The sequence below is a fragment of the Chelonia mydas genome, chromosome 1, assembly GCF_015237465.2.
Source record: "Chelonia mydas isolate rCheMyd1 chromosome 1, rCheMyd1.pri.v2, whole genome shotgun sequence".
In the NCBI taxonomy this organism is placed as follows: Eukaryota; Metazoa; Chordata; order Testudines; family Cheloniidae; genus Chelonia; species Chelonia mydas.
The window spans coordinates 37,296,511-37,322,007 of NC_057849.1; the positions used below are offsets into that span (position 1 = coordinate 37,296,511).

The following is a 25,497-nucleotide window of genomic DNA, read 5'->3' on the forward strand; positions in this document are numbered from 1 at the left end:
ATCAGAGATGACCAGAGTTTTAACAAAGTTGCAGAACGTGTCCTGATGAGGCTTCAGGAGAAGCTGAAAGGTGTAGAGGAGGGAACAGTGCTCAGTGTGGGAGGACAGGTGAACCTTCTCATACAGCAGGCTATGGATCCCAAAAACCTCAGTCGGCTCTTTCCAGGGTGGAAGCCCTGGGTATGATCTTGAAGTATCCAATAGATTTTTAAAGAGTGAATAGGAAACCTGTTCGATTTTGGGGGAAGGGTGGCTGGGTCAGCATTTCATATTGATGTTTCTTAATGGAAATATTATATCAGAATCAACTGTGTAGATTATAAAGCAGTAGTCCTGAAACAAGTGTTTAATTTTTAAATGATCTTTGTCAGATTATATTGTTGATCTCCAGAACTGTGTTCACCATACACAAAACCCCAAGTGCAGTATTCTGGTGTTCCTATACAATACCAAGAAAATCTTGTGACCTTCCAGGAATAGATACTTTTTGCTTGCAGTGAGATGGCATGTACAATGTTCTTGCAAAACCTTTTTAAAAAATCCATCTAATCTTGGATATCAGTTAAGCATCTAGAGCTTGATTTGTGTAACATTTATAGACTATATTATTACTTCTACTGAATGAATGATTTGTGAGCTAAAAGACATCAAATAAGTCACTTAAATGTGTTACAAAAGAAGAAGAAACACTGTATCTTAAAGCTGATGTTGAAATGATACTAGACAAAACTACAAAAGGGGAAATGTTAAATATAAAAGTTTAGCGCTAAAAATAATTTCATATCCAGTGAACTGATAGGTTCTTGTGTATTTTATAGCCTAATTAGACAGGTGATGATGAGGAAATGGGACATTATTGCACAGTATTTTCTAGATAAATGATCTTTGAGCCAAGTAGAATATAGTGCTGCTTTTTGTGCTGCTGTAGCTTAAATTGTTTTGACACCTTCCTTGTATAAACCATGATTTTTAGCATTTTAAGTAACGACATTAACTTTATCTCCAACTCACCTATTAAAGTAGACTGATCCTGGGCTGAAACCTGACATACAGGGTCTGGTTCAAGAGCAAACTCTCTTTTGATATCTGACATAAATATGTTTTGGAAGCTTTAAAGTTATATTTTGAATGCACAACTTGTTTATTGAGCGTGTGCAGTTTTACTAGTTACATTTCATTGCTTGCCCCTTTGTAATATATGAAACTGCCTACTTTGGTAAGATAGTCAATAAGCATGTGTAATAGGGAAATCTGTTCCGTCCATAGTGTCCATGTTATGCCTTTTGAAATCCTTCCTGAAACATTTTTTGTTTTATTTTAAAAAGTACAAATAAAAGATACAAAGTCTGACAAAATTCAGCAAAATCCTTAATATGGACTTTCTGCCTTTTTCATAGCAGTGTAAGTTAATGATGGAGTGTTGGCATAATTTAGCATTTTGCTGACTTTAGTTTGCCTTATTTTTGCTATTTCACTGTAATTTTAAAATTTATTTTTTCTACGCACATTTTATTTCAGACTTCTGGTAGAAATTAAGACAAGTCTTTTTTAGTTTGGTGATGCTGCAGACACACATTTCTGTTAGAGACATGGTGGGTGAGGTAATATCTTTTATTGGACCCACTTCTGTTGGTGAGAGAGACAAGCTTTCTAATATACATTTTGCAGACCTGAAGAAGAGCTCTGCTGTATGGCGTGAAAGCTTGTCTCTCTCATCAGCAGAAGTGGGTCCAATAAAAGGTATCACCTCACCCACCTTGTCTCTCTAATATCCTGGGACCGACACATTTACAACAACTCTGTGCATACACTTATACTGACGCTCATCAGTCTTGGATTCAACCTTAAAATTGCATCTTGGGTTTCCTACTCTACAGAGTAAGGGAAGAGTGAAAATGACTTCCTTTAGGGGGACAGTAGTTTGTAGCTACACCTCAGAATTAAACATGTCTGATAGGACAAGTGCCCCACTATACTGAAGTATTAATGACATCATCTAGGAAAAGGAGAAGGGTCTTGCCATGCAACTGTGGGATGGCAAGCAGTAGGACACTGAGCAAAAAGCCTTTGGCCAAGATTTTCAAAAATAGGTGCCTAAAGTTAGGTTGCTAAATAAGTGTGACCTGATTTTCAAATGTAGTGAGTGACTTTAGTGGGAGCTGCTGGATGCTGAGCATGTCAGAATGTCAGGTAACTTATCTAGAGGCCTAAATACAGAAATAGGAGTCTTAACTTTAGGCACTTATTTTTTAAAATCTGGGCTATTGGTTTTACGACCTGCAATTTTGTCACCATTCCTCTAAAAAACACCAAAATCACTGTAAGGGACTCACGTTTAATTGGGCCAGGGTTCTAGCTCCTGTTATATGTATAGATGTAGCACATAAGTGTTTGGGTAAACTCTATCCTGACTGCACCGGTTATGGAGAAATCCCCCTGGAAAGGGACACTGTCAACTAGGTAGGCCCAAAATTTAGGTTTTGTGTTAAAATAAATCATTAATCTAATATGAATAAACTGTTCATTAATTTTTAGCTTCAGAGATGAGATAGTTTTAAATTTAAACATTCCCCTATAGTGACGTGTGAACTCAGTGTGCATGAGGACCAGAAAATGAAATTAATCCATTTGTTTTCATTGCCCAAACTGCATTAATGGTACAAAAGAAATGTATATAAATTATGTATGCGTTCGTTATTTATAATGGAAGATCATGTATTAATTTTACATTGACAGTGTTACTTGTGTGGAGGAATACCTAATTAAGTGATGTTAATGTGTGATACACTAGCATTTACATTAACCTTGTTAAACTAATTACAGTGAAGTTACCGGTGTCAAGCCACAGTACGCCACACCACCCAACAGAGACCATTTAAGCATTGAGCTTTCTTTCGGTTTTTGTATGTTGCAGTAGTTCTCTCTTTTTAAAAGTAAGAACTGGAAAAGTGAATATTGTATTTGACTTCTAAACGGTATATTTTTGAGCCACATGTATATGAGAGACCCAGAAAAGACCTTTAATAAATACATGAAGTGTGAATGGCATTTTGTTCTGAATAATGGTTAGGCAGAAATTGAAGTGCAGTAGCGTTGAAACTAAGGTAGATTAATATCGAAGAGCCATATGCATTTACTATATTAGTAAGGTAAAAATATGTGAAGCCATGTTATATTGCATTTTTTTATATTCTAGTATTTCTCTGGAGTATGTTAATTGTTATATGCTTGAAAAATGTGATGAATTTTTTAGACTGTTTCTAAGGAAAATATTAGACCTTTGTGAGCCTATGATATGAAGGGAAGGGTTGTTTTTTTTAAATAACAGATTTAGATTTATATTTTTTTAAAGCCAGTGACAACTTTGTTGCATATGTAAAATGAATTATTGGTGTTTACGCAGTTTCTGTTGGACAAGTGCCCCACCTCAAATCTCAGCAAAGACGCCACAGATTTCAATAGGCTGTGGAGACTGAACCTACCATTTCTACCACTAGAGAAGATTTCTCCAGAACAGCAATGGAGCTAAATTGGCAGGGTAGTGTGGGGAAGCCAGGCTGTTTGGGGAAAGTGAAGACTTCAGTCTCCATAACTATCAAACTGGAACCTTTTCATGATCTCTAATGACCAACAACACACACTTTCTCATTAATTTCCCAGTAGTTATGAAGTGAGTTATGTTGCTATGGAACTTTGGGCTTAAACAATACACATTAGAATAGACATCTGATTTCACCACAAAAAACTTTTTGCTTAAAACTGAGAAGTTATGAATTCATAAAATGTATTTTATATTTGCATGTGGTACTGCATGACTGACTGTTTTTTCTGTATGAATATTAATCTTCTGTACCTGCAAGAGCTATAACGCTTCCGTGAAAAAATTTCAATAAAGATATCATTGTTAGCAATGAGTGTTGGGTTAACGTAGTGAAATTCAATTGCGTGACTGTTAAAAGTTGAAGGTATATGTTCTTTTTATTATTACTTTTGCGGTTCAAAGTCTGAACCTAGTGTAAGCTGCTGCAGTGTTGTCTTGTAGAGTCTGCAGACAACCTGAAACAAAGCCTTTGAAAGGTATGAACTCCCCTTGCTCCACTGATCTATTGAATGTTGATACCAAAACCTAATAATGATATTTAAAATGTCACTATTAACTAAACTGATCATTTTAGTGGGAGGGGGTGGGGCAAGGGAGTGAGACCATGGCTGGAAAAATTGGGAGCTGCTGTAGAGTAGGAATGCATAGAGACGAGTGTGTTAAATATCTCGCTTTTATCACACAAGTATGACTTGGAATTGATTTACAGAAGTTGATGTATAAGAGGAGTTATACCATATCTCCTGCTTAGGTTAAATGGTCTAGATAATACATCGTCCTCCCATGAGTGCAGGTGTGTGTGTCTCTGTCTGTCTGTCTGTCTGTCTCTCTCTCTCTATATATATATATACACACACACACATATCCTGTCTGCCAAAGTGTTTGCAACCCCTCCCTTCACTATATATATAATAGCTATAGAAAGTCCTGAAACAGATTACAGCCCATAATTACAAAACACTCTTTTTGTAAGTTGTTTTTGTTGCCAAAACAATCTTCGGTTTATTCAGTGTTTCACCCATTAGTCCAAGAAAAAGGTCAGCTTTTTGTGTGTGTTTTCCCCCACAGTTGTTTTGGAATAAATTCCATAATGTAAGGTATAACAAGGGAAGTCTCACCCCCCAAAAAATCCTGTTGGTAAACTTCTTTGTAAAGGTTATTTAAGCAAAACTGTTTTGTTTTGATATTACAAACAGGCTAGGAGTTCTGCTATAGACCATGAACTCAGGAGGAAGAAGCCAATGATGCACTTCTAGAACAAATATCTAAAACACAAGACCTGGGAGTAATGGGACACTTCAGCTACCCAGACATCTGTTGAAAAAGCAATACAACAAAATGCAAAATCTAGAATTTTAGACTTGATATTGAATAACAGTGAGGATTTGGTAGGTAAGGTCCCACAGGAAGAAAATCTAAGGGAAAGAGGAGTTCAGGAGAACTGGCAATATCTCAAGGAGACCATATTAAAGGCACAACAGCAAACTATCCCAATGAGAAGGAAAGAAAGGAAGAATAGTAAGAAGCCAATATGGCTGTATTCGGAGTTCTTTAATGTCTGGAAATCAAAAAGGAATTCTCCAGGAAGTGGAAACAGATTTTTCAGGATGAATACAAAAGAATAGTTAAGTATGGATGGATGGAAAAAATCAGAAAGGTTAAGGCACAAAATGAGTTACACCTATCAAGGGGCACAAAAGTCAATAAGAGGAGGTTTTATAAATACATTAGGAGCAAGAGAAAGACAAAATAAAATGTAGGTCCATTACTTAGCAGGGAAGAAGGATTAATAGATGACACCAAGAAGGCTGAGGTGTTCGTCTATTTTGCTTCAGTCTTCTCTAAAAAGGTTAGTTATGACCCGATGCTTAACACAGTACTGGGCAAACTGGTTGAAAGTAAATTGTCAGATACATAGATGAACATAATTTGTTGGGGAAGAGTCAACATGGTTTTTGTAAAGGGAAATCATGCCTCACCAATCTACTAGAATTCTTTGAGGGATCAACAAGCATGTGGACAAGGGGGAGCCCCAGTGGATATAGTGTACTTAGATTTTCACAAAGCCTTTGACAAGGTCCCTCACCCAAGGCTCTTAATCAAAGTGGCTGTCATGGGATAAGAGGGAAGGTAATCATGGATTGGTAACTGGTTAAAAGATAGGAAACAAAGGGTAGGAATGGTCAAATTTCAGAATGGTGGATAGTGGTGTCCACCAGGGGTCTGTACAGTCCTATTTAACATATTCATAAATGATCTGGAAAAAGGGGTAAACAGTGAGGTGGCAAAATTTGCAGATGATACAAAAGTACTCAAGATTGTTAAGTCCCAGGCAGACTCTGAAGAGCTACGAAAGGATCTCACAAAACTGGGTGACTGGGCAACAAAATGGCAGATGAAATTCATGTTGGCAAATGCAAAGTAATTCATATTGGAAAATGTAATCCCAACTATACATATAAAATGATGGGGTCTAAATTAGCTGTTACCACTGAAGAAAGAGGTATTCGAGTCATTGTGCATAGTTCTCTGAAAACATCCATTCAACGTGCAGCAGCAGCAGTCAAAAAAGCTAACAGTGTTGGGAATCATTAAGAAAGGGATAGATAAGAAGACAGAAAATATCATATTGCCTCTACATAAATCCATGGTGCACCCATATGTTGAATACTTCGTGCAGATGTGGTTGCCCCATCTCAAAAAAGATATATTGATATTGGAAAAGGTTCAGAAAACAGCAACAAAAATTATTAGGAGTATGGAATAGCTTCCGTATGAGGAGAGATTAATAAGACTGGGACTTTTCAGCTTGGAAAAGAGAAGACTAAGGGAGGGATATGATTGAGATCTAGAAAACCATGACTGGTGTGCAGAAAATAAATAAGGAACTGTTATTTATTCCTTCTCATAACACAAGACCCTGGGGTCACCCAATGAAATTAATAGGCAGCAGGTTTAAAACAAACTAAGTATTTCTTCACACAATGCACTGTCAACCTGTGGAACTCTTTGCCAGAGGATGTTGTGAATCCCAAGACAGGATTCAAAAAAGAACTAGATAAATTCATGGAGGATTGGTCCATCAATGGGTATTAGCCAGAATGGGAAGGGATGGTGTCCCTAGCCTGTTTCCCAGAAGCTGGGAATGAGAGACAGGGGATGGATCACTTGATGATTACCTGTTCTGTTCATTCCCTCTGGGGCACCTGGCACTGGCCACTGTTGGAAGGCAGGATACTGGGCTAGATGGACCTTTGGTCTGACCCAATATGGCTGTTATGTGTTCTGCCATCTCAGACCAATTCCCATTAGTTTGTTTTAGAGGTTTTTTGCACTGTAGCCCCGCTACTAACAAACGTGAAATGATGGTGCTCTGGTTCAAAACAAAAAAGAGCCCCCCCCCCCCCCCCCCCACCCCACCCATTTTCAGGTAGGTTCAGACCAATGTTAACATTTTCCATTCAGCCCTGCTCTGAAACATAACTATTCAGTAGTTGCTCTGCCTTCATCTTACCCTGAGTAGGATAGCAGCAAATTCCATTGACACAATTGTACTGTGTAGGATCTGCTGGGTTTTAGAACTCTGACTGTAACAGTGTATGTCAAATAGAAGCAAGATGGTGGCACTGGGCAAGTTACTTAACCTTCAGTCTCTTCACTGCTAAAATGGGGGGGTAATCCATAGCTAGCTCACAGGGGTACTGCGAGGCTTAATGGACTCGTAAGTGTTTTCAAAACATTTTAAAGCTTTAAAGTCCTGAAAGTGATAAGTATCAGTTGTAAGCATCCACTTTATTTTAGAGGCTGAAAAAAAATCTATAGATAGAACAGATCACTATAATATTTGCTGAAGCATTTGGCATAATTTTATGTATTGAATGTAGGTGTTCTAGAAGAGGAATAAAAGTAGGGGGAGATTGTTATTAGCACATTATGACTGATTCAAAACCGTTTTGGATACTGTTGTAATTTGTTTTTATAGAGGAGAGAATCATGCAGCACATTTATGTTTTACATGCAGATTTCTTGTTTAGTCAGCTCTAACTACTGAAACTATAGCTCCATTTCATATCAAATTGAAGTAGAGCAAAATAGTATCCTAATGAATAGGAGCAAAATTATTCAGAATTTGTTATCCATTGAGAGATTACAAGGTGAGTTTAATGGTGTTATAGATGTCCCTGACTTGAAGTCTGTTTCATTTAAAATTAATGGATTAAGGATTGGTATTTCCTGGATGTTTCCATGGGGTAGCTCTGAGAATTCACCTGGATCATGTTGTGATACAATAAACTGGAAACCTAAAAAAAATAAAAATAAAAATTGAAATATAGGTCAGAAAAATCTGTGAGAGTTAATATAGATATTTAAACTAACTGTCCCACAGTTATACTTTGACCTATCATAGTTCTTTTCTCTTTACAATATTCACACATCGTAACTTTTTGTTGAAAAAAATCCATATAATGCTGTTTTAAAACAACAAAGATTAAACTCAGAAACTCAGCACACTTGAACAAACCTGCTTAAAAAGTTCTGTTTGTGTTAGTGAGATGGAGGAAATTAGAATGAACAAAAACAACTTTAGGAAACATACCTTGCTAGCAGTGCTTTATTTTTACTTTTATTCTGTACCATTGTTAAAAAATCAAATGCAAATACAGTCTAATTTTCCAACAATGAAAGTTATTCCCCTTTTCTCCTCCACAAGAATAAACTGTGGGCCAAATTCTACTTTCCCAGTGGAGTAACTCATTAGTAAATCTATAGAAGTCAACAGAGTTATTCTGGATTTACATAGTGCAAATGAGAGCAGAATTTGGCCCTTTATTTGTATCTTGGCCTTCTTTTGACTAGTCCCACCACCCTTCTATGAGATGTTGCATACTAATACAGCCCAGACCACTGCATAATGTCTAAATAGAGCATCATTGTGAGAGCTGCTTTGTCAAGATGGCCAATAAACGGAAGAGTGGTTCTTGCCTGACTTAACTAAGGCATTGTCTACACATAATAGTTTCACAGATTTAACTAAAATTGTTTTTAAATCAATTTTGTTAAATCAATGCAAACCCCTGTCGGGGAACACATCAGCTTATAAATGGCTTATATTTATTTAGCTTTGGATTCCCTACCACTTCAGCAACTGTGTTGTCTGTCACTGGAGCAGTGATAGCATAACTGAGATATTTTTACATTGTTTTCTGTGATGACAGCATTACTGTTAATTAAAAATACTCAAGGCTTTTTATTTTCGTCCTACAATCATTTTAATATTAGGCATCATTTTTAGCAAATTACATTAAAAAAAAAACCCCACAACCCTGACCTCTTCCAGAATCAGTAGAAAAATCTAATTTTTTATACATCCCATTGCACTATCCAATGTCTCTTTACTGATGGCTAGATAATGCTGCCAGTACTAAAATGTCCTTGTAATTTCTAAACATTATAGATGACAATTTCCTAACTCAAAAAGTGTTGCAGCCACCACTGGAGGATTCTATATTAGACTTTGTCCTAACAGCTAAAGAGGAACTGATTACCAAACTAAATGTTAATGGTAGCTTAGGTACAAGTGATTATGACTTGATCACATTTATATTGTGCAAACTGAATAAAATCCAGACCAGTAATATATATATTTGGTGCTTTAATAGGGCCAATTTCACAAAGCTGAAAACAATTACAAGTCAAATCAGCTGAGAGGAAGAATTTAAATAGAAAAATGTTAAGATTCTTGGGAATTATTTAAGAACACCTTACTAGATGCTCCAAAAGCCACAATCCCGCAACTGAGAAAGAAGGCTGTGCTGATTAAAAAAGAACCAAGTTTAGAGGGGAAGTGAAGACAGCTAAAGAAAATAACATACAACAAATGGAAGAAAGGGAAAGCTGATAGTAAAAAATATAAATCAGAAGTTAGGAATTGTAGAAAATTGATAAGGGAAGCCAAGGGACACAAGGAGAATTCCATGGGCAGCAGAAATAAGAACAAGAAGCAGGGCAGCTTGGGGTCTGGGGAGAGGAGGCTCAGCTGTGGCTGGCCTGGGCTCTGGCCAGCCCAAGGCTCCTCCAAGCAGGTTGGGGGTGGGGTTCAGGGCTCCACTTGACCCAGGGCTCCTCTGGCCATGTGGAGAGGGTGACTTGGGGCTACTCTGGCCACGTGGGGGGAAAGGGGAACTCGGGGCTCTGGCCACGGGAGGGGGGTAGAGGGTCTCGGGGCTCTGGCTGCAGAAGAGGGCAGGGTGTCTCGGGGCTTGTGGATGGAAGGAGCAGAACCAGGGGCTAGCCTCCCTGAAGGGGTCTCCTCCCCCTACCCATGTAAGTTTGCTTTGGTACCACATGACATTTTGATTAAAAAAACTGAACTATATAAAATTAACATGGCACACATTAGATGAATTAAAAACTGGCTAACTGATAGATCTCAAAATGTAACCATAAACAGAGAGTTGTCACTGAGCAAGTCTGTTTCCAGTGGAGTCCTGCAGGGATTGGTTCTTGGCCCTTCACTATTTAACATAAAATCATCACTGTCAAAGTTTATAGATGACACAAAAATTGGGGGAGAGGTAAACAACAAAAAGGACAAATCACTGATTCAGAACAATCTGGATTTCTTGGTAAACTGGGAGCAAGTAAACAATGTGCATTTTAATATGGTTGAATGTAAATGTATATGTCTAGGCACAAAGAATGCAGGCCATATTTACAGGATAGGGGATTTTATTCTGGGAGGTCATGGTGGATAATCAGCTGAACATGAGCTTCCAGTGTGACGCTGTGGCCAAAAGTGTGATTCTGGAATTCATAAAACAGGAATCTTGAGTAGAGCGGTTATTTTACTTCTGTATTTGGCACTGGTGTGACTGCTGCTGAATACTGTGTCCAGTTCTGGTGCCCACAATTCAAGAAGGATGTTGATAAATTAGAGAAGGTTCAGAGAAGAGCCACAAGAATGATTAAAGAAAACATGCCTTATAGTGATAGACTCAAGGAATTCAATCTATTTAACTAAACAAAGAGAAGTTTAAAGAGTGACTGGTTTAAAGCGTTACTGTCTGTAAGTACCTCCATGGGGAACAAATATTTAATAATGGGCTTTTCAAGCTAGCAGAGAAAGATATAACATGATCCAGTGGTTGGAAGATGAAGACAAATTCAGACTGGAAATAAGGTGTAATTTTTAATGGTGAAAGTAATTAATAGTTGGAACAATTTACCAATGGTCAAGGTGCATTCTCCATCACTGACAATTTTTAAATCAAGATTGGATGTTGTAAAAGATCTATTCTAGGCATTATTTTGGGGGAGATCTGTGGCTTGTGCTCTACAGGAGTTCAGAGTAGATGATCACAATGGTCCCTTCTGGCCTTATCTACAAATAATCAAGAGATCCAACTGACTGAAGACTCTCAGGGATTTCAGACTTTCTCAAGCACTTCTAACCTACCAACTGATGCTGTTACAATGTGTTTAGCATATGAAATAAATCATTTATTTTTTAAGGTTGGCTGCCACATGTGACACACCCCTGTTTAAAAATAATTGATTATTTTGGAACTGGGTATGCCAGTTCTAAACATAACCCAGTTAGTGTGTCATGAAAATGTTTTAACATCCCCTGGCTTTGTGGAAAATGCTTTACTTTTATAAGGTGCTCTGCAAATTTTTTTCATACGTTAGGGTGAATATTACTATGGAATAATCTGAGAGATGCACTTTTTTGCAAAGTTCATTCCTTTATTCCAGACAAGCTGCTGATCAACTTTTGTGATACTTGTAAAATCCCTTGTACTGGAAGTGTTAAGTATGGATATAGCCCAAGTACCACACACACTGTGATACCTAAGCCCATACAGAACACAGACACGCCTTTGTCTGGTTGTCAACTCCCACCTAACAACTACAGCCAAGAATATGGTTTATTTAGTCCTAAAATATACTGGGTGCAAGTGCATTACATACATTAGTGATGGAGTCACATATCAGCAATAAGCCACAATAACAAATTAAAATAAATCTTAGTACATCATCCCACGAGATTCTGTTTTGTGTATTTTTAGTTTAAAATAGTAGAGTAGTCCCTTGAGTCTTTCAAATGGATAGATGGAGTATACAAGAATCTTCCTCACTGGAAAACTTGGAACGCATAGCTCTTGCATATTTAAAACCAGGCCTTACTTGGATAGTAAGGTATTCGGGCCAGAGCCTGTCTTTTTTGTTCTGTGTTTGTACAGTGCCTAGCACAGTTGGGTTCTGGTCCACAATTGGGAAATCCCAGGCACTACTATAATACAAATAAATAACATGCCTGTGAACCAACATATCTGGTAGGTCTAATTTTAGGTTTACTGGCCTGCTAATAGCAGAGAAAAAACATGTAAAAAAAGAGAAACTAAATTACTGCATATAAAACCTGATTGTAAAAAGACGCATGCATTACTAATAAAGATGATGCAGAAATTCAATTTAAAAAAGACTAGAGAGATCAGAACTTGTTTGTTTTCTCAAAGATGAGCAATACTGATGTTTGGAGAAATATTAACAAATCAGATTGTAGAAGCAAATGTGTAAATCATAATTGGTTACAGTTGAGTTTAATAAAAAGGATTTGACTTTGAAGAGGCAAATATTTTCTGGAATTCTACATTCCATTTTCCTTTTCAAGTATTAGGTTAAAAATGACTTACACTTTTGATATTCATAACAAAGATTACCAGATCTTGATGATACTGATAAATATACTGATTTCTTGGTGAGTTTGCATGATTGGGAATTAGAAAGAATATTTTTGCCTGGAAGCTAAAGATAGTGGATATGGAAAAAAATAATTGACACAATAAACATGGAACATAGCTGCAATTTTTAAAGTAATTTTTGAGAGCAAAATTGTATTTGAAGCCATTTACCACAGCTATAGTTGGCACCACTTACCCTGGTAGTTAGCTGATGAGTTGCTTGTTGCAATTTCTTTCCACTGGCTAATATATCTAAGCACATTAAGTAAACACACATTCAGTTTAAGGTACAATTAATAAAATCCTGAAAATTAAACACAATTTTATTATTTTGGGAAAGTTAACTTTTTGGAAGCTAAAACATTTCCAAGAAGATCAAGGCCACAATAGAGAATAATGGAGGGAGAAGATTTAAAATGGGAGAAGCTGGGGATCATCAGGGCTCTATCATAAAGTCCTTCAGAGGGGAAAGAAAACAAACAAAAAAAACCACATACTTACTCTTCAAAGTTAAGTGCATTTGTCCATTGCAACAGTTCATCCACTTCCCATTCCATTACATTGTCTGTTCCTCCTTTCTCAATAGCATTGACGATGCCTTCTGCACTTCTCTGAATTAAGATTGTAGTGGTAGGGTCCTCTGTTTTGACCCGCAAGCTTCTTGCATGATACCTAATAGTGAAACAAGAATTTGTTATTGCAGGTTGCTTGGAACAGTTATATTTTCTGACGGTAAGGGGCACTATATCCCAACATATTGTCTTATTCTAGCAGAACCAACTAAGGATAACATGGGTGTTCTGTGAACTGAAATATTGTGTACCTTAGTCATTATTAATTGTGATTTAATGGTGACATAGTAAGGAGGGGAAGAGAATCAAGTATGTGTGTACACAATTTAAATATAGATTCTACTATTTTTTTCTTTTATCATTTTAATATCAACTATATTAGAGTTTTTATCCCAAATGATTCTCAAAGCATTTTACAAAATGATATAACAATTATGTAGGCATCACCTTCTCAACCACCATATAGAGTGAGTTCTGGGTTTTTTAAACAGTACACCACACCATACACAACAATTTGTACACTGGATATACAACTGAAACAGAGATCTTCATTTCAGGCACATGAGAGGGTCAAAAAATGACCTAACTCCTAGGAGAAGCTACTTTTATAAATATTTCCCTACCATTTTAAAGCACCTGTCTTGACCCCGTACATTAATTATGTCAGAACTATGCCTATGAGAAGGATAATCTAGTAGTAGCCTAGAATATATGAGTAGAAGAAAACCTGAGTATCCCATTTATGCTTTATATTCTGAGTTCTTGTCTTTGGGAAATTATTCCCCTTTGTTTAGGAAGGAGGATACTTGCAAGAACCACATGGGCCAACTTGCCTCTTCCTCTGACAAGAATCATCATTCTTTATGCCTGCCCCATCTCCCAGTAATATAGGGAGAAAGAAACCACAAGGAAAAACTGATTTTTGTTGTTAAAGAAAACATTGTTAAACACCACAAACAATCCAACTATTTTAGGCTTATTGAAATTCTTTGGGCATCACACTTTGAAATGATTTGCAAGCTCTTTGTGGTGAGTAATGTTATGATACTACATAAATGGAAGTAACTTTAAAAATTATACTACAAAAACAATTGTGTGTCCCCTTGCCTTTTACATATAAGAATGTTGTTTGAATTATATCTCAGGTCAGAACGGGACAAAAGCTGAACTTCAACAATTTTCAAAATAGAGCTGTATTTCTTTCTTCTATCTCTGTGGGCTTATTCCTTTCTCTGGCAAATTCCCATTGACTTCAATAGACCTGAAGAAGAGCTCTGTGTAAGCTCGAAAACATGTCTCTCTGACCAACAGAAGTTGGTCCAATAAAAGAGATCACTTCCCCCGCCTTGTCTCTCCAAGAGACGTTTTGCCTGAGTAAGGAATGAAGGATTTAGCTCATTATTTTTTAAAAGCTCATTACGGTGACCCTGTGACACCCAGAAATAATCTCCTGCTTCATAGACTGTAATTTGGGATCAATTTCTTATCTTGTTTCTTTGGCTGGGGTAAGAGGAACTTTAACATTCCCGTTACAGCAGCTTGTTGTGTTGTGCTGCTGAAACTCTGGTGAAAGTGGAGTCGTGTTCTCCTCCTCAAAGTGAGGGTAGCATTATGTTAGGCCTGATCTACACTATGAGGTTATGCCAGATTTAGCAGCGTTAAATCCAAATTAACCCTGCATGCATCCACACAACAAAGCCATTTTTTCGACATAAAGGGCTCTTAAAACCGATTTCTGTACTCCTCCTCAACAAGGGAATTAGCGCTGAAATCGACATCGCCATTTCGAATTAGGGTTAGTGTGGACGCAATTCGAAGGTATTGGCCTCCTGGAGCTATTCCACAGTGCACAGTTGTGACCACTCTGGACAGCAATCTGAACTTGGATGCACTGGCCAGCTGTACAGGAAAAGCCCTGGGAACTTTTGAACCTCATTTCCTGTTTGGCCAGGCGAGCTCATCAGCACAGGCGACCATGCAGAGCTCATCAGCACAGGTGACCATGCAATCCCAGAATCAAAAAGGAGCTCCAGCATGGACCGAACGGGAGGTACAGGATCTGATCGCTGTATGGGGAGAGGAATCCGTGCTATCAGAACTACATTCCAAAAAACGAAATGCCAAAACATTTCAAAAAATCTCAGAGGCCATGAGGGACAGAGGCTACATCAGGGACACAACACAGTGCCGCGTAAAACTTAAGGAGCTCAGACAAGCATACCAGAAAACCAAAGAATCAAACAGACGCTCTGGGACAGAGCCGCAGACATGCCGCTTCTATGCTGAGCTGCATGCAATTCTAGGGGGGGCCGCCACCACTACCCCACTTCTGTCCGTGGACTCCGATGATGGGATATTCCCCGCCATGGCTGAGGATTTTGCAGATGGGGAAGATGAGGAGGAGGGGGACAAGCTTGGGGAGAGCACAGAGCACACCGTTCTCCCCGACAGCCAGGATCTTTTTATCACCCTGACTGAAATACCTTCCCAACCCAACGAAGCCGGAGAAGGGACCTCTGGTGAGTGTACCTCTTTAAATATAATACATGTTATAAAAGCAAGCATTTTTTAATGACTAAGTAGCCCTGAGGACTTGGGATGCATTCGTGGCCAGTGCTGCTACTGGAAAAGTCCGTTAACGTGTCTGGGGATGGAGCGGAAATCCTCCAGGGACATCTCCATGAAGCTCTCCTGGAGGTATTCTAAAAGCCTTTGCAGAAGGTTTCTGGGGAGAGCAGCTTTATTCTGTCCTCCATGGTAGAACACTTTACCATGCCATGCTAGTAGCAAGTAATCTGGTATCATTGCGTGACAAAGCCTGGCAGCATATGGTCCCGGTGTTTGCTGGCATTCAAGCAACATCCCTTCTTTATCTCTCTGTTATCCTCAGGAGAGTGATATTGTTCATGGTAACCTGGTTGAAACAGGGGAATTTAATTAAGGGGACATTCAGAGGTGCCCATTCCTACTGGGCTGTTTGCCTGTGGCTGAAAAGGAATCCTCCCCACAGTTAGCCGCGGGGAGGGCGGGCATTGGCACTGAGCTGTTCACTTTTGGCTAGCAGGGATCTTTCCTGATATCAGCCAGGAGGTTGGGGGAGGGGAAAAGCGATCATCCCAGAAAATTGGATGGGGGGAGGGGGTTAGTTTGGTTTCTGCTGCTGCACATTAACAGGAAAACTGCAGCACTAAATGGCCAACTCAACGGGCTTTGCTTGGCATGGGAAAGGAGGGGGCTGCTGTTATGAAGGTTGCAGAAGCCGAAAGACTATGGCTTACCATGGCCGCCTGCACGCCGAATTCTGTTGCCCGGCCCTGCGTGTGTGATCTCTAACACCAAAGCCACAGGCACTCAATATAAGATGCAAAATGCGACCTTGTACCAAAATCACATGTGCTATGTAATGTGAATAGTGTTGTTCACCATGAAAGAGTATAGCCATTGTTCTGTAAAATGTATCTTTTTAAATACTTCACTCCCTTTTTTTCCTCCAGCAGCTGCAAATGTTTCAAGCCTCCCTCCTCTGTCCCAAAGGCTATCTCAGATAAGGCAGCGAAAAAAACGCATGCACGATGACATGTTCTCTGAGCTCATGCAGTCATCCGGCACTGACAAAGCTCAGCAGAATGTGTGGAAGGACACAACAGCAGAGTACAGGACAGTGGCCGATGAACATGAGGAGAGGTGGCGGCAGGAAGATCAGAGGAGGCATGAGGCAACGCTGGGGCTACTGCGGGATCAAATGGACATGCTCTGGTATCTGGTGGAGGTTCATGAATGGCAGCAACATCACAGACTGCTGCTGCAGCCCCTGCTTAACCACCCTCCATCCTCCCCAAGTTCCATAGCCTCCTCACCCAGATGCCCAAGAACGCGGGGTGGGAGGCTCCGGGCACCCAACCACTCCACCCCAGTGGACAGCCCAAGCAACAGAAGGCTGGCATTCAACAAGTTTTAAAGTGGCCTTTTCCTTCCCTCCTACCCTCCTCCCACACCCCACCCAGGCTACCTTGTGAGTTATCTCCCTATTTTTATAATCAATTAATAAAGAATACATGTTTTTTAAATGATAGTGACTTTATTTCCTTTGCAAGCAAGCTGTGATCGAACGGGGGAGGGCGGGTGGCTTACAGTGAATTTAGAGGCAACGAAGGGGGTGGGTTTTCATCAAGGAGAAACAAACAGAAGTGTCACATAGTACCCTGGCCAGTCACGAAACTGGTTTTCAAAGCTTCTCTGATGCGCACTGCTTCCTGCTGTGCTCTTCTAACCGCCCTGGTGTCTGGCTGCGCATATTCAGTGGCCAGACGATTTGCATCAACCTCCCATCCCACCATAAACGTCTCCCCCTTACTCCACAGAGATTGTGGAGCACACAGCAAGCAACAATAACAATGGGAATATTGGTTTCGCTGAGGTCTGAGCGAGTCAGTAAACTGCGCCAGCGACCCTTTAAACATCCAAATGCACACTCTACCACCATTCTGCACTTGCTCAGCCTCTAGTTGAACAGCTCCTTACTACTGTCCAGTGTGCCTGTGTACGTCTTCATAAGCCAGGGCATTAAGGCGCAGGCTGGGTCCCCAAGGATAACTATAGGCATTTCAACATCCCCAACAGTTATTTTCTGGTCTGGGAAGTAAATCCCTTCCTGCAGCCGTTTAAACAGACGAGAGTTCCTGAAGACGCGAGCGTCATGAACCTTTCCCGGCCATCCCACGTTGATGTTGGTGAAACGTCCCTTGTGATCCACCAGTTCTTGCAGCACCATTGAAAAGTACCCCTTGCGGTTTATGTACTGGCTGCCCTGGTGGTCCGGTCCCAAAACAGGGATATGCATTCTGTCTATAGCCCCACCACAGTTAGGGAATACCATTGCAGCAAAGCCGTCCACTATGACCTGCACATTTCCCAGAGTCACTACTTTTGATAGCAGCAGCTCAATGATTGCATTGGCTACTTGCATCACAGCAACCCCCATAGTAGATTTGCCCACTCCAAATGGATTACCGATTGACCGGTAGCTGTCTGGCGTTGCAAGCTTCCACAGGGCTATTGCCACTTGCTTGTGAACTGTGAGGGCTGCTCTCATCTTGGTATTCTTGCGCTTCAGGGCAGGGGAATGCAAGTCACAAAGTTCCATGAAAGTGCTCTTACGCATGCGAAAGTTTCGGAGCCACTGGGAATCATCCCAGACCTGCAACAGTATGTGGTCCCACCACTCTGTGCTTGTTTCCCGGGCCCAGAATCAGCGTTTCATGGCATAAGCCCGCCCCATTAACACCATGATCTCCAAATTGCGGGGGAACGCAGTTTTAGAGAAAAGTGTGTTCATGTCCTCATCACCGCACTGCCGTCGCCTCTTCGCCTGGTTTTTCAGGTGCTGGTTCTGCATACACTGCACGATAATATGCGAGGTGTTTACAATGGTCATAATTGCTGCGGTGAGCTGAACGGGCTCCATGCTTGCTGTGCTATGGTGTCTGCTCCTGCTCGGGCAACCCAGGGAAAAGGGTGCAAAACGATTGTTTGCTGTTGCTCTGACGGAGGGAGGGGCGACTGACCACATGGCTTACAGGGTTGGCTTACAGGGAATTAAAATCAACAAAGGGGGTGGCCTTACGAGAAACAGAATGGCCCCCTCAAGGATAGAACTCAAAACCTCAAGGATAGAACTCAAAACTGGGTTTAGCAGGCCGTTGATTTCACGGAGGGAGGGTGGAGAAAATGAATACAAAACAAATCTGGTCTATTTCTTGTTTTGATCCACTTCATCTATCTTTATACATCTTGCTGGCAGCAGACTGTGCAGTACGACCGCTAGCCATCGTCATCTCCTGGGTGCTCGGCAGAAGACGGTGCAGTATGACTGCTGGCCATCATCATCTCCTGGGTGCTGATTAAAAGTGCACTGCTGGTAGGACTGAATCACCATGAGAAGAAACTTAAAAGGGAAATGACCTGGCTGAGTCACTCCCATGTTTGCCCAGGCGCCCCTGACCTCATCGAGGTCGGTTAAAAGAGCACCCTGGACTACATCGACTACCAGTTATACTGCACTGTCTGCTGCCAAAAGGCAATAAACTGCTGCTGTGTAGCAATGCAGTACCGCGTCTGCCAGCACCCAGGAGACATACGGTGACAGTGAGCTGAGCGGGCTCCATGCTTGCCATGGTATGGCGTCTGCACGGGTAACCCAGGAAAAAAGGCACAAAACGATTGTCTGCCATTGCTTTCACGGAGGGAGGGAGGGAAGGCCTGACGATATGTACACAGAACCACCCGCGACAATGTTTTAGCCCCATCAGGCATTGGGATTTCTACCCAGAATTCAAATGGGTGGCAGAGACTGCGGGAACTGTGCTATCCACAGTGCAACACTCCGGAAGTCGACGGTTGCCTCGGTACTGTGGACACAGCCGACTACATGCACTTAGAGCATTTGTGTGTGGGGGGGACACAATCGACTGTATAAAAACGCTTTGTACAAAACCAACTTCTATAAATTAGACCTAATTTCATAGTATAGACAAGGCCTTAGATGTGATGAGGTGGGTACTGCATTACAATATAGACGTATCTGAGCTTAATTCTGATGAATCCGTGTTAAGCTAATGTGTTTGGAACTGGTGATGTGCAGCACAATACTGTTATCCCTCTCGAAAAAACAAATAAGGGCTTGTATAAATCTATGGCCTATGTTATGGAGGAAGTCAAGCTAGTGGAGCTGATCATAGAGATTTCTCTGACCCTTAGAATCTGTGAATATGTTCCCATTTAAAACTCATACCTCTGGATGCTATATTTTTTCTAATAAATTAATTTTGTAGTAATCTTTAAAATAAAATGAATGTCCAGTTAAATGACATCCAGTGGTATGCCTGTTTGGTGATGGAGGCACTTGGGATTGCAATTGTGTACTTTTTACACATGCCCACCTGATCCTGAAACAACGGTTAATGCCAAGGAATAATTTGTTTTCTCTCTTCAGAAAATAGACTATAAAATTTGACCTACTCAAGCAGGGGTTATAAAAATGTTGATATCTATTTGGCTTGAGAGCCACAACTTTTCTTCCATTGTGTTAGCATTAGAGACGATTGCTCTATCTGCCTTCCTACCTATTTAACATGGTTCAATATAGAGGTTAAATCATATAGGGGAGATTTTGTGGGATTCCACTGGTCAGGACCTTGGAGGTGGATAAACAATTGCCCATAAGTAGCTATTGGTTTGGTCTAAAAGGAAGGACCTGAGTTATTTCAGGGTGTGACCTTCCAACCCTGCACATTCTTAGAGGCTGGACTAGAGAGTTTAGTGATCAGCAGTAACAAATGTCAGAGAGGTCCAACAGGATGACCATGGATGATCTTCCCTTATCTATGGCCCAAAGAATGTCATTAATAGAGCAACAAGTGATGTGTCTGTATTGTGTCCTGGTCTGAAGCCTGACTGAGATGGATCCAGGATTCTGGCAATTGATAGGACCCACTGGAGACTGTGTTTTGCTAGTTTCTTAATTAGTTTGCTTAGAAAAGGAGGCTAGACGCTGGCCATAGCTGCAAGGTCTTGAGTGTTGAGCAATGTTTTTTTGGTTCCGGTTAGACTATTGCCCTTCTTAGGCTGCATGGTAGATTTCTCTTATTAAATGAAGTATTGGCAATCTCGGTTAGGAATGCTCTCTGGTATTCCATACAAACCTACCATATAGCAACAGCAGTTGTCCTTGTCACAGATGGTGACCCTGCTTGCACTCAGTGATTCAATGACTATTGTTTGTATGTATAGGTTGGTGTCTTAGAATGAAGATGTTATGTTTCTGATCTTGTTCTCAGCTTGCTCCTGGTGGCTTATACAGCCATTCCAGATATGGGTGATCTTCTCTGGGAAATAAGATGAAAATTCCTGGGGGCAGGAGGTGCTATATTCTAGAGATGATGGGGGCAGTGATCTACAAGCAGAAGAGGAAGCTGCCTATATGTGGAGTTCCTCTTTTCTGAATAGAACTGGGAAGAACTATCACCCTCTGTGATGCTGTCTTTCTCTATGCTCCCAGATATTTATGCGGAAATCCACATGGGAGATAGTACAGCCCAAGGTCACATCACCTCCTTCTGCATTGCCTCCACAGCCGCCACTGCATAGCTGCAGAGGGATCTAGCCAATAAAATAATAGCTCCTGCAGGAGCTATCCAGTCTCAGATATAGAAGAGGCAATATCCTGCTGCCCCAAATGGAACTAGCTCCATTTGGAAGTTCAACAGGACTTGGTAGTGATATACAACTTCATTACTTATAACACAGTTACATGGTGTTTTAAGATAATTTAGCCATGAAAGCTAATGATTTCTGAAAAGACCCATGACCAGAATACCACTCTAATCATGCCCAGAAACATAAGTCTGAAAATTGCATCAACTCACATTTTTGTCATCCATTCAATTTTTCTCCTTTTTCTTCTCTGGTCAATGTCTTGTTTCCTCTTCAGCTTAGAGTAATGGAATTCCTTTTCCTTTGTGTTGTCCTCAGCAGTTATAGGATCTATGGTCCTCCAAAACTACTGGCAAATGTGATGTATTGTTTGGACTAGTTTCACAAAAACACCATTACTGATTTTCTTCCCCACTACACCCCTTGCCATGTCTTCTCATTTATAAACCCCATGATTGGTCCTTTACATTGAGAATAATTAAAGACTTACCACTTGCCTGTTTTGCTTATCTGTTCAGCATAAGATACATTATCTTATCGGTAACTTGAGAGACACAAGGTTAAACATGCAAGGAGTATACTTTCTCTTCCAAACATTAATTCAATGGTAATTGTGCCTTGCCTTAGTAAATTTTTGCATAAAAAGAGTGCTGATTCTTTAATTGCTGATAATCTGTTTAATATAGTGGAGAGAAAAATCTCATGGATAACATACTGCGAAGTAATATAATAATCACACAAATAATGGCCAAACACAGATTAGGTTTCTCTGAGAAGCTCCAGAACTATTACTCAGAGGCTACCACCAGACAGGCTTAAAGGAAAAGGCATAGGGATAGATGTAATAGGGAAGAGGGTGGAAGTAAGCAGCATGGTTTTATGCCTAGAATAAGAGAACGTGAGTCAGAAGTTTGATTCCTATTCCCTACACCACCACTGACTCTCTGTGACCTATGCAAGTCACTTAACTTCTTTGCCCCTCAGTTTCCTCATTTGTAAAATAGAGATAGTAACATTTGCCCACTTTTGTAAAGTACTTGGAGATCTTTGGGTGAAAGGTGTCGCTATGTATATGCAAAGTTGTCTTATTATGGAAGGAAAAGGTTACCTATATTTCCGTAACTGTTGTTCTTCAAGATGTGTTGCATATGTCCTTTCCACTGTAGGTGTGTGCACACCTCGTGCACAAATGTTGGAAATTTTTCCCCCGCAGCAGTACCCATTGGGGTGGCTCAAATGCCCTCCTGTTGCTGTGCAAGACTGCACGCTGATGTAAGAGGGCGGAGCTGCTCCTGACCTCCCTCGGTTCCTTCATACTGGATGTACTCTGATATAGAGGGGAAGGTGGATGGCTCATGGAATAGACATGTGCCACACAGCTCAAAGAACAACTGTTATAGAAAGGTAGGTAACCGTTTCTTCTTCGAGTGACTGCACATGTCAATTCCACTTGTATTGCTTGGTAAAGATCTGCTCAGCTGATCTGCCAGTGTGTTCTGCTTCCCTGGAAGGGAAACAGTTTTGAGGTGAATCGAGTTGGTTATACAGAAGACCCAGAGGGGAACTGCCTCCTTGCAGAGCTGGGTTGACCATGCCCCTCCTTGATTGTTTATATAAAATATAGTCACTGAATTGTCTGTCATATTATACATACCTTCCCCCCATATGTAGGGGAGGAAGGTTGAGCAGGATAGACGTACTGCTTTTAACTCCCTGACATTTATGTGAGCCTCTAGGTCCTGAGATGACCAGAGTCCTTGAGTCTTCAGGGATCCAATATGAGCCCCCAAACCTAGAGATGATGCGTGCATGACTAGAGTGAGTGTTGGCAGTGTGGGAAGGAAGGGAATGCCCACACAAACTTTTAGAGGGTCTGTCCACCAATCCAGAGACAACAGGACTAGCTCTGGCACTTGACCCACCTTATCCAAGTGGTGACAATTTGGGGCAAATAATGATGCTAGCTATGTCTGTAGTATCCTGAGTCGCAGTCTGGTGTATTGCACTACATAGATACATGCTGCCATGTGACCTAACAGGCTGAGGAACCTGCATGCTGTTGTGAGCGGTAAGCTTTCATTTGAAGTACTAGGTTCTGAATGGTTTCAAACCTGATTTGTGGAGTCGAGGACTGCTCCAATGAATTCTATTGTCTGTACAGGCCTCAGTATTGATTTTTCTCTGCTCCCTAAGAGCTCCAGAGCACTGAATATGGATAGAGCAGTGGATATGCTGGAGAGGACCTGAGATTCTGATTGACCTCTGATCAACCAATCATCCAGGTATGAGAACATATGGACACCTAATTTTTGAAGATGACCTGCTACCATTGTCATGCACTTTGTGAATACCTCAGGAGCAGCTGCCAGGCGGAACAGACATACTGTGAACTGATATTGTCAACCATTCACCCCAAACCTGAGAAACTTTCTATGGTTGGGACATATTGTGCTATGGAAGTAAGCATCCCTCAAGTCGAGGGCATCATACCAGTCTCATTATTCCAGGGAAAGGATAATTGTCACGGGGGTAACCAGGCGGAATTTTATTTTCTTCTGCAATTTGTTCAACTCTCTTACATCTAAGATGAGCCTGAGGCCTCCTTTGACTTGGGGATCAGGGAATAATGGGAATAAAAGCCTTGTCCTCTGAGGTCCAACAGTACTTCCTCTATGGCCCTGTCTGAAGAAGAGATTGAACCTCCCACTGAAGGGCAATCTTGCGAGAGTGGTCCCTGAAGAGGGAAAGGATGGAGGTGGAGGGTTGAAGTAAATTGGATGGCATACCCTCAATCCACCACGCTTAAGACCCACTGGTCTAATGTTATATGGGTTCAGGCGCTTAGGAAGTGGGAAAAGTGATTGGTAAATAAAAAAGGAGGAACAGACGGAAATGAGGAGACTGGTATACTGTCTTCAACAACCTCGTCAAAATGTCTGCTTGGAAGAGGCGGCTGGACAGGATGAGCTAAAGGTGTGGAGAAGTGGAGTAAGTTAGAATAATAGGATTAGAGAAGACATATGATGATGTCACATTGAATGTTTCATGTCATTATGCAGTGTATTAGAAATTATTTAAATGTTGTAATGCTGTGTATCATATCCAAAAAAGAATTCTGTTCATTAGTGCAGCCCTGTGGTTGCTCTAACTTGCAAGCTCAGACTCAGGACAGGGAAGACAGAAAGGTGGCTTAGACCTGCCTTTACCTCCACAAACCTTCAGATACCAAGTAATCCAGCCCTAAATCATCTCATGATTGATACTTGAAATGGAGTTTTCTTTTCATAGTCATTCTTGGGGTGCAAATGATTCCCTGAATAACTAATTAAATTCTGTAATTACTCTGTGTTATGTTTGTACAAACCTTTCACCTTTAAAAATATTACCAATTATTTCCAAAAGAATTTAAGAAGACATAATTTTAACATAACATAATTTCAATATGTTTTATATTTCAAGCTATACATTGTATTAGAGAAAAGTACATTGACTCCTCTCACAGATTTTTAATCCAAACAAAATTATACCTTAATATGGAGAAGTATGAAATTGTATTTTAATATTTAAGTATTATATTGTATTTTAATCAACAGGTTTATTTCATACCCAGCACAAGATCTTATAGTACGGTACTTATGGTAATTCAATCATATTCTATTTATTATGTTGTTCAGTGACCTGGTGATGAGGAACATGTTATAAATAAATGATGATGATAGTATTATAACATCTCACAGGGACTGACTATTGCCATAGGTCATTATTTCAAATGGAAATAAAGATCCCATACATTATGAAGTGATCCATATAGTGAGTGAAATTAAATCTCTATAATGTGTAGGTTATGTAAGAAAAAGAAGTTAACATTTTAAAAGAAAAAATTTAAATGCTATTCTTTGCTTACTCTGATCGAAAGAAGTCTCCAACCATTATTCTCCACACGCTTGTACCAGCCATTGCGGTCATCTTTCCAAATCTTTCCATGAATAGCCTCTGGCAGCAGCTGTTTGTATGCTGGCTTTGTATAATCTTTAGGGCTATTAGCACACATATCCACGATGGGTCTATGAGTGAATATTTTGTAATATATACTTGGAGGATATTTAGTCTGTAAAGAAATATCACACTTGAAAGTGAGAGATCCAGTTAGTGACAGTGTCTGTTATAAACAAAAAGAAAAGGAGTACTTGTGGCACCTTAGAGACTAACCAATTTATTTGAGCATAAGCTTTCGTGAGCTACAGCTCACTTCATCGGATGCGCTGTAGCTCACGAAAGCTTATGCTCAAATAAATTGGTTAGTCTCTAAAGTGCCACAAGTACTCCTTTTCTTTTTGCGAATACAGACTAACACGGCTGTTACTCTGAA

The 25,497-nt window shown here is 40.3% G+C and overlaps 2 protein-coding genes across 6 annotated transcripts in view; one reads left to right on the top strand and one right to left on the bottom strand.

Moving 5' to 3' along the window:
• The window catches only part of ATM (ATM serine/threonine kinase), a 118,014-nt gene extending 114,100 nt beyond the window's left edge, over positions 1-3,914 (top strand). For all 4 annotated transcript variants that reach the window (XM_037890308.2, XM_037890312.2, XM_037890318.2 and 1 more), the window contains one exon: positions 6-3,914. In XM_037890308.2, coding sequence (XP_037746236.1) covers positions 6-186 — 181 coding nt within the window. In that variant the 3' untranslated portion in view covers positions 187-3,914. The remainder of the gene's footprint in view (positions 1-5) is intronic.
• A 3,255-nt stretch (positions 3,915-7,169) lies between these two features.
• Positions 7,170-25,497, bottom strand: part of C1H11orf65 (chromosome 1 C11orf65 homolog) — a 30,127-nt gene continuing 11,799 nt past the window's right edge. Inside the window, exons 4-8 of one of the 2 annotated variants that reach the window (XM_037889670.2) lie at positions 25,033-25,236; positions 21,341-21,474; positions 12,847-13,017; positions 12,542-12,597; positions 7,170-7,902 (exon numbers count right to left, since the gene is read on the bottom strand). In XM_037889670.2, the coding sequence (XP_037745598.1) occupies positions 7,724-7,902; positions 12,542-12,597; positions 12,847-13,017; positions 21,341-21,474; positions 25,033-25,236 (744 nt within the window). In that variant the 3' untranslated portion in view covers positions 7,170-7,723. The remainder of the gene's footprint in view (positions 7,903-12,541; positions 12,598-12,846; positions 13,018-21,340; positions 21,475-25,032; positions 25,237-25,497) is intronic. The other variant, XM_037889669.2, reaches the window with a different exon arrangement.